Source organism: Vidua macroura, chromosome 6 (assembly GCF_024509145.1).
Source record: "Vidua macroura isolate BioBank_ID:100142 chromosome 6, ASM2450914v1, whole genome shotgun sequence".
NCBI classification, from domain to species: domain Eukaryota; kingdom Metazoa; phylum Chordata; class Aves; order Passeriformes; family Viduidae; genus Vidua; species Vidua macroura.
Genome location: NC_071576.1, coordinates 56,914,336 through 56,925,931, shown reverse-complemented (window position 1 = coordinate 56,925,931; position 11,596 = coordinate 56,914,336). Strand labels below are relative to the sequence as shown.

Sequence of the window (11,596 nt, the reverse complement as noted above, 5' to 3'; positions counted from 1 at the left end):
GCGTATCGCGCCCTTTCCAACATGGCGACGTTTCGCGCATGCGCTTTGAGTAGTGAGATAATGGCGCCGAGAAAGGACCCCATCCCCAGAAAGACATCCCTGTTAGGAGGGACCTCTGGTAAGACTCACTGCCCACGAGCGTTCAAAATCCTATTCCTCACTTCCCTGGCTAATAAATCTCTTAAAATCCACCCTGGATTGTGCAGAAAAGCTCCTTGGTCCCACTTGGAACTAGACATCTACAGCTGGCTTTATTAGTTACTCCAGCAGAGTAAGATAATTATTAAGAAAAAGAGAAAACAGTTAAACCAAGTAACTTTTACCTGAAGTTTTCCTTAGGAACAAGCTGAGAGCTCACCAGCAAGGCTCCCAGACAGGTAGAGTGTGTGATGTAAAATATATATGTGCACATATAAAAAAAAATTAAATATATATATATTTATACATACCTATTAAAAATATATAATAGGTATTACAGAGTATCTAACTCACAGTTATCTACCCTATATATATAACACCACAGATATTTTTATATCACAAATTTTGCCTATAAATTACCCCATACTTGCCTGTTTTCAGGAATGTAACAGTTTTAGGGATCCTAAAATCAAACACATGCAGTGCTGCACAAAAGAAAATAAACCATGCTTTTAGCCATTAATTCTGATATGTTTTCCTGTAACCTCTTGTGGCTTATCCATGAAGTTTACTCGGAATTGTCAGGATCATACAACCCATTTGGAATTTTACTGTCTCTGCAGTATTGAGCAGGCTGAACTTTTTTCAAAATTATTTCTCTCCCACTGAGCACGTGTCTTCAAGTTGCTGCTCGCTTTCTGCTACCTGGAAATGCAAGAGGGAAATTCATAAATGTACAGTTCCACTGTAACAAATAAAAAACACAATTTCCCTTCTTTTTCTCCAACCCCAAACCAGCTTTTAAGCATATCATAGAATGATGGAATCCTGGAGTAGTTTGGGTTGGAGGGGATATTGAAGCACATCCAGTTCCAGTCCCACTGGACCAGGCTCCTCCAAGCCCCATCCAACCTTGAGTTTGGAAAAACCCCAAACAAGTCCCAGATCTGGACAGGTCACTGGAAGAAAACCCGAATTCAATAGCAGAGCGGAGCCTGCCTTGAGTCCGACAGCACGCAGAGCTGAACGTGGTGGTCAGGGCACACTCGAGGGCGCGCTGGGAGAAGATCCCGGGAGGGTCTGGAGAATGTCCCGCCTGGGCGGGATCTGCGCTGGGACGGGGACCAAGGCGCCGCCACCGAGCGCCTTCCCCCCGCCCCCCTCCGGCCGCAGGGTGGTTCGGTCCCCCCGGCGCGCGCCCCTTCGGCCGGGCGCGCCCACTCTCCGTGATGGGGGGGGGCGGGAGAGGGGCTAAGGAGAAGATGCGGTGACGGGATCCCCTCGCGCCGCCTCTCACCGTTGAAATCCCCGGTGTCGGCCACCACCGTGGTGTGGTGCTTGAGCTGGTCCAGCGCCGACTCCATCTTCTGCCGCTTCACGGGGGACACCGACATGTCCGCGGCTCTGGGGGCTCGCGCGCCTATAAGGGACGGTGCGTGCCCGGAGGGGACCGGCCTGCGCGCGCACCCGCGGCCCGCGCGCTCCCGCGCCAATCCCAGCCCGGCCGGGCGGCAGCGCCAATCGGGAGCGCGGACACGAGACGGACGCGGCCGGGAGGAGCCGGGGCGGGGCAGCGGGAGGGAGAGCGATTCTGATTGGCTGGCTCGTGGTCCTGGGGTCGGGACGGGCGGTCGCCTTGGCGATTCTGACGCCGCCATTGTCCCCAGCAGAGCTTGTCCGGGGCTCTGCCGGCCCCGGGACCTCCCGGCCCCGGGATCTCCGGTCCTCAGAACCACCGGGGGTCTTCCCCACGGCCGGCACGGCGCCCGGCCCGCCCCCAAGCCACCCGTCCCTCATGGCCGCGCGGGGCCCGGGCGCCGCCGGTGCCGCAAGATGGCGGCGGGCAGGCCCTGAGGGGAGGCGGCCGTGAGGGAAGGCTCGGAGCCGCGGCGGCGCTGCCCCGCTGCAGGAGCTCAGCGCTCTGTGCTCCCTCCCCTGCCGTCGTGACAAGGCTCGAAATGGCTTGTCGGGCACAGCTCCAGCCGCTGAGAGAGCCCCCGACCCAGCAGGGCAGCTGTTTTGGGCTCTTGGTTCGCATAAACTCTATTTAGGCTGTAGAGAAGGTGATCTTGTTAGTGTGGTCCTACTTGGAAATTGAACTCCCCAGAACATCTACAAAAGGCATTACCAGTTATTTCAACTGAGTAACTTAATTAGCGGAGAAAAGAGAAAACACACTTGCTTTCTGAAACCAAGGATGGCTCTTGGCTGGAATTGGAGAATCCATGTAACAGGCCCTGAGTCAGGAGTTTATGCTGTTCCCTCTTTTTATATTGTTCCACTTAGGACGGCTGCCACAGTCATTCCCCTTCCAGATAGGCACAAATGTGCTTTTGTACAGCCTTGTGATGCTTAGCCCCTGTTTTAAAAACACATCTATCCAGGCCATAACACCCTTCCTGTTGAATGTCAGTCCCCAAACCCAAAAGGAAATGTGTGGTTTCAGACGTTTTGCTGAGTTTCTGAGACTGTCAGTGACAAACCATTATGAAAACCCAGTGAAAGAGACGGAGATGGATTTATAAGTATAACTTAACTATTTTAATAACTCTTGTACAGTGCATGGTTATATCATTGTCTCCTTCGCTCAGTTACATCAATGTACAGTACTTTATAGCAGTGTCTGCAGGCAGTACAAACAGATCAGGTGCACAGCTCAGTCGCATGGAAATTTGTAAAAGTGACCTCTGCAATAAGGTCTGCTGAGACGTCTGTTTTAGGAAGTGCTCCTGTGGCTCCCAGCTTTACGGAGCTGTCGTGTACACTCCTGTTAAAATCCCAGGTAACTGTAATTCCCTGTGATTTGCTTTCCTCTACACCCCAGGACTAGAAGGTGGGGTGTTTCCTAGCTCAACATTTGTTTTTATTTTCATTTTAGAAACTTTTTCGCCTCCTGTGCTTGCCATCCTGCTTCCCTTCTCCACCCTAATCCAGAGCCAGGGCTTCTCAGGAGGATTGTCCTCTTCATCCTTCCCTGACAAGGTGAGTGCCCTTCTCAGATCCCAGCAGGGCTGTGACTAAACCCAGGATCCCCCTCCTGCCTGCACCCTAATTCTGCTGGTGCCAGCAGTGTCCTCTTCCAAATGAAGAAAACAGATTATCCATCGGAGACACTTAAGAATAAAGCCAAAACTGAGGTGCACTGGTGCTCTCAGATTTAGACACGAGTTCCCCAGACGCTGTGTTAAAGCTTTTTCCATTAAATGTGCAAGGACAGACACAAATTTGGGCAAAGACTCAGCACGTGCTGAGAGAGAAAACCCAACTGTCCCTGGGCTGTGGCAGCTCTGGAGCTGTGTTTGCTTCACTGCTTTGCAATCAGGTTGGTCTGTCAGTTAAATAGAGATAGAAATGCAATGTGCCAAACTTGCTGTGGACAGGAACTACTCTGCTTGCTTGAGTTTTGAAATTGTGAGTAAATTTTGGAAGCATAATCACTAATTCTGCCTCTAGGGAGAGAGATTTTCCTCACCCCCCTATTTACAGATTGTTATATACAAATGCACATAACTTTATGAAGGAAAACAGGAAGTCAAGAGCAACACCCTGTGCTAAATTAGATTTTTTTTTTCTTGTGCCCATTTATTTGGAGTTAAACCTGCCTTTCCCAGTGTGTTTTGGGTTTCAGCTATTTGGGAATCATTTCAGCTGACATTTTACAGTGAAAACCTGAAGGTGGGGACGAGTGACCAACACTCTGGGAAGGGCTGTGGGTGTGCCTGGGATGGGAGCAAATGGTCAGGGTTTATCTTCTCCTGGATTGAGGCCGGCTTTGGCAGCACCACAACATTCCAGTGCAGGATCAGTGGCCCAGGGAAGGGCTGCACAGCTGCCCTGAGCCCAGGCCTGTGCATCAGCAGCAGTGGGCAGGTGGAACTCGCCTGTGTCCACATTCAGATCCCTTTGTTTGTCACTCCTGCTCATTTCTAGGCACTGAGAGCTCATTTCAGCTGTTCAGAGACAGCACTAACTGGTCTGTGGATTTAAGGAAGCAGCCAGACTTTGGGAATGTGTGTTGCCATTCCAGCCTTGTCCAATGAGGGGACACAGGGGGACAGGAGGGGGACAGGGAGTTGTCACCGGGCCTGTGCTCTTGGGCTCAGGGGACACCTGCACTGAGGAGGAAATGGAAATGGGGCTGCCTTAGGTTGCCCAGAGGGGTCGTTACTCCCCATCCCTGGAAGTGTCCAAGGCCAGGCTGGACAGGATTTGAACAGCTTTGCCTTGTGAAAGGCGTCCCTGCCCATGATGGGGGATGGAACAGGATGAGCTTTAATGTCCTTTCCTTACACCCAAACCACTGCAGGGCTCCAAAGCCTTATTGCCGTGGTGCAGGCTCCAGGCCTTGAGGCTGGCCTCTCCTGAGCTGTGTGCCACGCCTGCCCTGCCAGCGAGGGGGTGGGAGCAGGGACAGCCCTCGGAGAAAAGCTTTGGGGGTCTTTGAATGCAGCCCTTGTCGTACATCCAGCCCCGTGTGAATCCTGCTCTGATCGCATGCACGGAAAATTTCAGTATAAAATATATAGTTATAAAAAAAATACTTCATGCAAAATTAAAACACCTTTCCCAGTGGGATATGGTCTTATTGTCAACCCTCCCCAACAGTGTTCGAGGAATTGTCACTCTGATGGCAGCTGGACCCCAAGGGGAGCTCTGCTGCTTCCGGCCTGGGCCGGGAATCATTGCTTTCATTCCCTTTTTTTCTGTACTACTTAGGGCTAAGAGCTGAAATAAAGCAGAGAGACTTTAATTAGCAGAATCAATCCTTTCCTGGCGGCGCTTCATGATTTCTTGGAGCTCTGACTCCCCTCTGCTTTTCTGGAATGGAAACAAAACAGGAAGTTTGGATTTGAATTTCAAGCTGTAGTTAAATGACAGTATTTAATGAATGCTGTAGGAGTAGAGCTAGTTTCAAAGGGATAGGTGATACCAGTTAAAAGCAGATTAATTAGTGGAAACAGGGATCTTATATGGATCTGGGGCCTTTTAGCTTAAAGGACACTTCAGAATTCTTACATGTGTTTTATTGCTGGTGTAGGTTTGGTTGCATTATTTTTTTCCCCATTGTGTTTCTTAAAATGCCTGTTTAATGAGCTATCTGACACTGCTGGTACAGCCCCCCATTCCATCAGGAATTATCCAGAAAAACACTTACCTCCAGCTGGTTTTTCTCCACCGTGATCTTGCTGTACACTCTGTTTCCCTCATCACCACACACCTTCTTTAGCTCCTCTCTATTGAGGGAGAAGAGCTGAGCTCCAGTGAGGATGCCCAGGTGTTCCACGGTCCTGGGGAGACACAAAGTGGGGAGATGATGGTTGTGCTGCACGTGGCCCCATGCCAGAGGTGAGGAGTGGGAGATGGGAGGCTGGGAGCTGCACTGGGATCGTATCACAGGGCCCTGGGGCTGTGCCAGGGTGGCAGCTGTGATTCCAGTGGCATTTCGGGCTGTGGGTTTAGTTCATTGATTATTTTTCTCCAAGAAAATGTTTATAGGAAAAAGTGGGAGTGAGTCTGGGCTCTGAATATCCTGGTTATAGAGCCTGGATTTAACGGGATTGAAATCTAATTTACAACACAGGCTCTGTAAGTAAATCCCAGTGACTTGTCCCAGGTGAGATGGTGCCAGCCTCCTCCCAGCTCCTTCTCCAGGGAAGGACGAGTGTTTCATGTGGCAGTAGAGCAAATCTTACTCTTTGCTGAATGACTTGGCCTCCAGCCAGGCTTTGACTTCTTCAGTGCTGGATTCAAAGGTGAGGGGCACAAAAACTTGCTGAGGCTTTTCCACTTTGAAATTCCTGTGGGGAGGCTGAATTTTATTGTTTGTGATCTTCTTTAGCAGCTCGTCGTTCAGCTCATCCATTTGGTGAATAAGTTCTGTAGAAACAGGTAGGGAATGAAATCAAATCTCATTAATGATTAATGAAATCAAAAATCCCATTAAATGTGTTTGTAGGGAAATTGGATGGAAAATGGGGGTGTGTCTCAGCATTTGTATTTAAATTCAGCCCAGAAAAGTGGTTCCCATTTTTCTGTGCTCCTGTGTTGCCATTTATTTTCCTCCCATCACTATCACCATTGACTGTTGCCTGATGTGGAAGGACAGATCTGTGAGAATCTACAATTGGAGAGTTGAGACCTTTTCAGTCCTCTCTGCTACTTCTAGTCAGTGATTTGCTGATCCCAGAGCTGCAGATTTTGCTCCACAGCGGAAAAGAAGCGGCAGGAATCACAAACTGGGAGTGAGGAACACACTCGTGATGAGATGAGCTTGAAGGTCCCTTCCAGCCCAGGCCATCCTGTGATTCTGGGAAAACTCCAGTGACACTTCATCCAGTGTCACTTTCCCTGTGAAACTCCTGAGGACTGTGGAGAATAACTCGGTGTTAGGAACAGATTCGTGTCCTTGTATTGCAGGGCTTTCCATCGTCCCAAAAGGTCTCCTGCTTCCAAGAGTGGGCAGGGTGTGATAAGGGGTGAGGAGAGCGGGGTCCCTGGTCTCTCTCCTTCTCTGTGACCCCCACAACATGTGCAGGGTGAAGGAGGGATGTGGATCTCCTGTTTGGCTGGGAATTCTGTGGAACTACAGAAAGGAACCAGCCAGGCAGGCACTGAGTGTGTGGTAGGATATGAGCAAAAGGAAAGGAGAGAAAGGGATTGACCTGAGCTCTTCCTGAGACACACTTAAATGTTTTGAAAGAGAAAGGAAACTCTCTCCTTGGGAGGAGGAGGAGGAAGAAGGAAGGAGGAAGAAGGAATGGAGTGATCACTTATTACCCTGCTTGTCCCAGGCTGCCTGAGAGCCTGGGAGGTGTCACAAGCTCCAGGGCTGCTCTCTTGGCTCTAGATGGTACCTGCAATGGCCTCCAGATCTGGTGCTGTTCTATTTCTGATCGCTGAAGGGTGAAGAGGAGCCCCTTGGGTAAGTCTGGTCCCTGGAGCACCCAAACCCAGGGAACCCCAATGTGGGACACAGAGTGGGACACACACGTACGTTCTTTGGCGTCCTGTGCAGAGTTGCGTGATAGCATCTCACTGCCCCACTTATCCCCTGCGTAGCTGGCAGGCAGCTTGTGAGTTGGACTGGATGGGCCATAGCCCCTGGGACTCAGGTCTCCTTTGTACCTCTGGTTAGACTGGTTAGAAAGGGGGGGAGGAAAAAAAAAAAAAGTAAGACATTTTTTTCTGCCATTTTTCATTTTCATTTGAGGGACAAACTGCCATGTTGTCCTTGTGCTGATGTGGGGCTGGTGAGACCTCAGGTGGAACTGCATGGAAGAAGTTAATTTCTGGGAATGAAGAACCCAAAGCAAAGTCTAAAGTTTGTGTGAGGGAATTCCTAGACATGCCAAACATGTTCAATCCCATTGGAAGACTGCTCCATAGGTGGGACGTGAAGCGTGACCACTGCCAAGGGCCTGGAGCAGTCTGGGAAGTTTTTTGACATTTCGATTAAACTAGCAAGGATTTATCCAGAAGCCTGCTGGGCCCCCTTTCGCTCTGCAATATCAAAATAGGGAAGCAATTCCATGCTTCCCTAGGGTGTTTAGAACACTCCAGCTCCACATTTCTGTAGTGCAAGTTGCAGTATTCAACTTAATTCTCACTTAGATGGTGTTTCCATCTGCCTCCGCTCGAGTGATGTGTTCCTGCTGCTGAACTGAACTGGGTTGAGGGAAGTGTCCATCTTTAATTTAATCACCAACAAAAATCTTGACATGGAAAAATTTGGAAAACAAGAGGCTGCTGCACAAATGGGAATGATAGGCCTTATTTGGGAAGGTGATCATGACAAAATGGGAGTTTTATCATAGGAGACTTAGGAATCTCCTGATTTTTTCTACTTCTGAGGGTTCATCCTGACTTGTGCATAGTACCCTAAGAAATCCAGGGAGGTCTAATGACAAGATTATTCCCAGAGGCAGATTATGCCCTGCAGCTGGTACCAGTCAGGTACCACCTGACTACAGACCTGTTCAAGCTCTTCCAGTTTCACCACATCCAGGATATTGTATGGAACGTAACCAGCCTGCCCACTCCGGTTGAGCAACTTCCACCATTGCTTATTATCTTCCAACACCTGAGAGAGGACAAAAATAAATCTGCTAGTGGGAACATGGGATTTCAGGCATACACAACCAGGATATAGTGGGGATAGACCACCCAGAAGGTGAAGGACATCACTGAGGCCAGGAGCTCTGATTACATCTGCTGCTCTCAGATGTAATCCAGGATTTAAACTTTTCCTGGAAGGCATCAGAATTTATCATAAGGATGAAGAGGAGACTGCCTCAGGGTGCTGAAGAACTCATAGTTGCTATGTAATGTCCCTCTTTCTCCAGATCTTTTTTTCCAATGACTGAGTTTCTGTTGTCTTTTTGTGTTAAAATAAATAAATAATTTTTTAAAAAGCTACATTTTGCACAGAAACCTTTTCCCCAGGTCACAGATCAGTGTTAGCCCAAGTCATGTCCCACATTCTCCAGCTGCAGGAACAGAAAGGTAATGAAAAAGGTGTTTTTCAGAGTAAACAATTCCTTGTGGATGGGGAAGTGGTAATAAGGAACACAGACCCAGCAGGGGATGAGCAGGGCACAACAGGGAGTTGCTGTCCTCCCTCCTCACCGTGGTTAAGATGGGACTGATGTGTTTGAGCTGAGGAAGTGACACAGCTCAGCACTGGCAGCCTGTTCCAGCTTTGGATTTGAGCAAAGCTCCATGTCACTGCTGAGACACCACCAGGGAAAATGGAGTTGGTGCTTGCTGGTATCCTGAGCTCTCTCCTGCCCCTGGGAAGGGGAGGGGACACCTTTTCCCAGGAGTGCTCACGTACCTCCAGGATTTCATCCTTCAGCACTGAGAGCTCGTTGGCGTTTCGTGCAGTGAAATCGTAGCGGATTTTGGCAAATCTCCTGGGCACAGCCACTCCCTGGGCCTCAAAATTCCTGCAGGAGAGAAAAACTGGAGTTTTAGCAGAGGCACATCCAATTACAAGGCCAAGAAAATTGAAATTGGAGAAGAGAAATTATCCTCGTCTTTTCCCTGTTCTACACTGCATCTCTACCACTTGATGTTCCTAGCAGGACCAGTGATAGGGTAAATGAGAAAAATAAGTTATTTTGCTGATATAATTGGATTTAGGGTCTTTTGCTGTGGATTTGAATTCTTGTAGTAAAGCTTGTAAATCTTTTATATTAGAGCAGAAAACCATGGAAAAACTCTGGCTTGAGGGTTTTTTCTCCAGACTAGAGCTGGTGACAGAAAAGTGGATGGTCAGCTGAAACCTTGACTCAAATCCCTGCAAAGTGATGTGTCAAGTCACAGCAGAGGATTCATGTGGAAGTCTGGAAGAGTTTGGTGACACTCAGAGATGTGACAATTTTCAAGGTATGAGCTCATGTAAACAAGAAAGCAGATGGAGCCTCTAAACTCCAAACTAAAAGTACTTTGATGAAGGTTTTGTACCAAGGAGTAACAGGTGATGGAAAATGAGCATTGAAGCTGTTGAAAGGTGGAAGAGTCATCTTTCCCTTGGGAAAAAACCTGAGGCAAAAGGGTGGCCTGGTTGGTTCTGGGTTTAGAAGTGAACTTTCTGAGACTTCTGAAGAAAGGGGAGGGGTTTTTCTCCATTTTCTAGAATTCCGTCTCATTAAGAAGAGTTTTCTGAACCTGGCACCCTGTCAGCTCCCTGGGGGAGAGGTGGGCAGGACTGGAATATATTGTTTTATTCAGCCTCTAATCAGTGGGTTTGCCTTTGGTTGTGTCTAAAGCCAAGGGGGAGCTGCTGTCTCCAGTGAAACAAAGCTCCTTCCTCACTGAAATGTTTTCCAGCAGCACTGGGAGCTCGGGCTGCTCTTCTCTGGCCCTGTGTTTCCAGCAGGGCAAAGTTTGTGTGTGCCCTTCCCTTAGGGCAGATTCCCCCTGTAGGCAGCTTCTGTCTGTGCAATCTGTGGGGGCTTTGGGATGAATGGAGAGATCCTCAAGGATGTCCAGAGGAGGCCAGGAAGGGCCAGGAAATGCTCCAAAGGCTGGAGCATTACACAGACAGGCTGGGAGAGCTGGGAATATTCAACCTGGAGAAGAAAAAGTTCCAGGGAGTCCTTAGAGCCCTTCCCAGTGCCTAAAGGGGCTCCAAGAGAGCTGGAGAGGGACTTTGGGGAAGAGGCTGGAGTGACAGGACAAGGGGGAATGGCTTCCCACTGCCAGAGGATGGGTTTAGATGGTATATTGGGAAGAAATCCTTCCCTGTGAGGGTGGGGCGGCCCTGACACAGGTTGCCCGGAAAAGCTGTGGCTGCCCTATCCTAGGAAGTGTTCAAGGCCAGGTTGGACAGAGTCTGGAGCAACCTGAGATAGCGGAAGGTGTCCCTGGCCCTGGCAGGGGGTTGGAACTGAGTAATCGTTAAGGTCGCATCCCACCCAATCCATTCCATAATTCCATTATTCCAACGTCTCCACACATGTGGAGAGCCAAAGCACAGTGCAGCATCTTTGGCACCTGATCCTTAAGGTCAATTTGGTGGGCTGATGTTGGGAAACAAGACCTATGGATGGACTGATGAAGTCAGTCAATATTTTTGTCTCATGTGGTGGAAAACACCTGGGATTCCTTTCCTTGCAGAGCTGCTGGGGGTTAAACAGAAGACAGTGCTCATGGGAATAATCCCTCAGCTGATCTTTATCTTCTCTTGGTGGTTATTAATAGTGGTAGGGAGTTGTCTCCAGGATGCCCAAACTTCCCAGTATCACCATATGTGTCTGTGTGTGTTCATGAGGTTCCAAGGTAGGAGCTGAAGCTCAGAGGGTGCAGATCCATTACCTATTTCCATGTGGAGTGACGTTCTGTTTGAAGGCATCCCCAGGCTGTGTCTGCTCAGCCGTCTGGCCACGCTTGACTGAGGAGTTCCGGTAAGGATATCCATTGGCTGAGGAGAGCTGGAAAGGCAGACACGGAGTCAGTGTTACCAGGAAAGGGGAAAGCTGATCGGAGAAAAGGAGAGGGATAGTGGGAGATGAGTCATGGGCTGGCAGCTTTTGGTCAAGATGTTCTTCAGGGAAGTCTGTGTCCCTGGAGCTCAGTGACACTGTATGGTCCTGTTGCCTTGAATCGGGAGAGGCTGATTATTGCTGCCATTTTCCAGCCTCATTTGCTTTCTGTATTTAACTGGAGTGACCAGATTCAAATCAGTTTTGAGCCAACTACTTGTTTCACACCACCACACCCCCCACAGCTCCATCTCTCTGGAAAAGGGGGAGGGAGAGGGAAGAGAGGATCCCCAGGAACACAGGACTAACCTCCTCTTGCAAGTGTCCGATGTCTATTTCCCAGGGAGCTCCACGGAAGATTTCTGTGGGTGGTTCCCAGCCGTTGCGGAATTTGGGGATGTAGGTGGGGATGTTCGCATCTCGGGGCCACTCAGCTCTAGGACACAAAGTGGGAATATCAGGTGACATTCACA

At 49.3% G+C, this 11,596-nt stretch overlaps 2 protein-coding genes across 4 annotated transcripts in view; one reads left to right on the top strand and one right to left on the bottom strand.

Moving 5' to 3' along the window:
- The first annotated feature begins 2,830 nt into the window (after positions 1-2,830).
- The window catches only part of DEAF1 (DEAF1 transcription factor), a 79,059-nt gene continuing 70,293 nt past the window's right edge, over positions 2,831-11,596 (top strand). For both annotated transcript variants that reach the window (XM_053979394.1, XM_053979393.1), the window contains exons 1-2: positions 2,831-2,920; positions 3,017-3,120. The gene's annotated coding sequence lies outside the window, so the exon portion shown is untranslated. The remainder of the gene's footprint in view (positions 2,921-3,016; positions 3,121-11,596) is intronic.
- Positions 2,854-11,596, bottom strand: part of EPS8L2 (EPS8 like 2) — a 48,831-nt gene continuing 40,088 nt past the window's right edge. For both annotated transcript variants that reach the window (XM_053979389.1, XM_053979390.1), the window contains 8 exons: positions 11,433-11,559; positions 10,957-11,072; positions 8,972-9,083; positions 8,111-8,218; positions 7,133-7,274; positions 5,832-6,015; positions 5,294-5,426; positions 2,854-4,956 (listed from right to left, as the gene is read on the bottom strand). In XM_053979389.1, the coding sequence (XP_053835364.1) occupies positions 4,885-4,956; positions 5,294-5,426; positions 5,832-6,015; positions 7,133-7,274; positions 8,111-8,218; positions 8,972-9,083; positions 10,957-11,072; positions 11,433-11,559 (994 nt within the window). In that variant the 3' untranslated portion in view covers positions 2,854-4,884. The remainder of the gene's footprint in view (positions 4,957-5,293; positions 5,427-5,831; positions 6,016-7,132; positions 7,275-8,110; positions 8,219-8,971; positions 9,084-10,956; positions 11,073-11,432; positions 11,560-11,596) is intronic.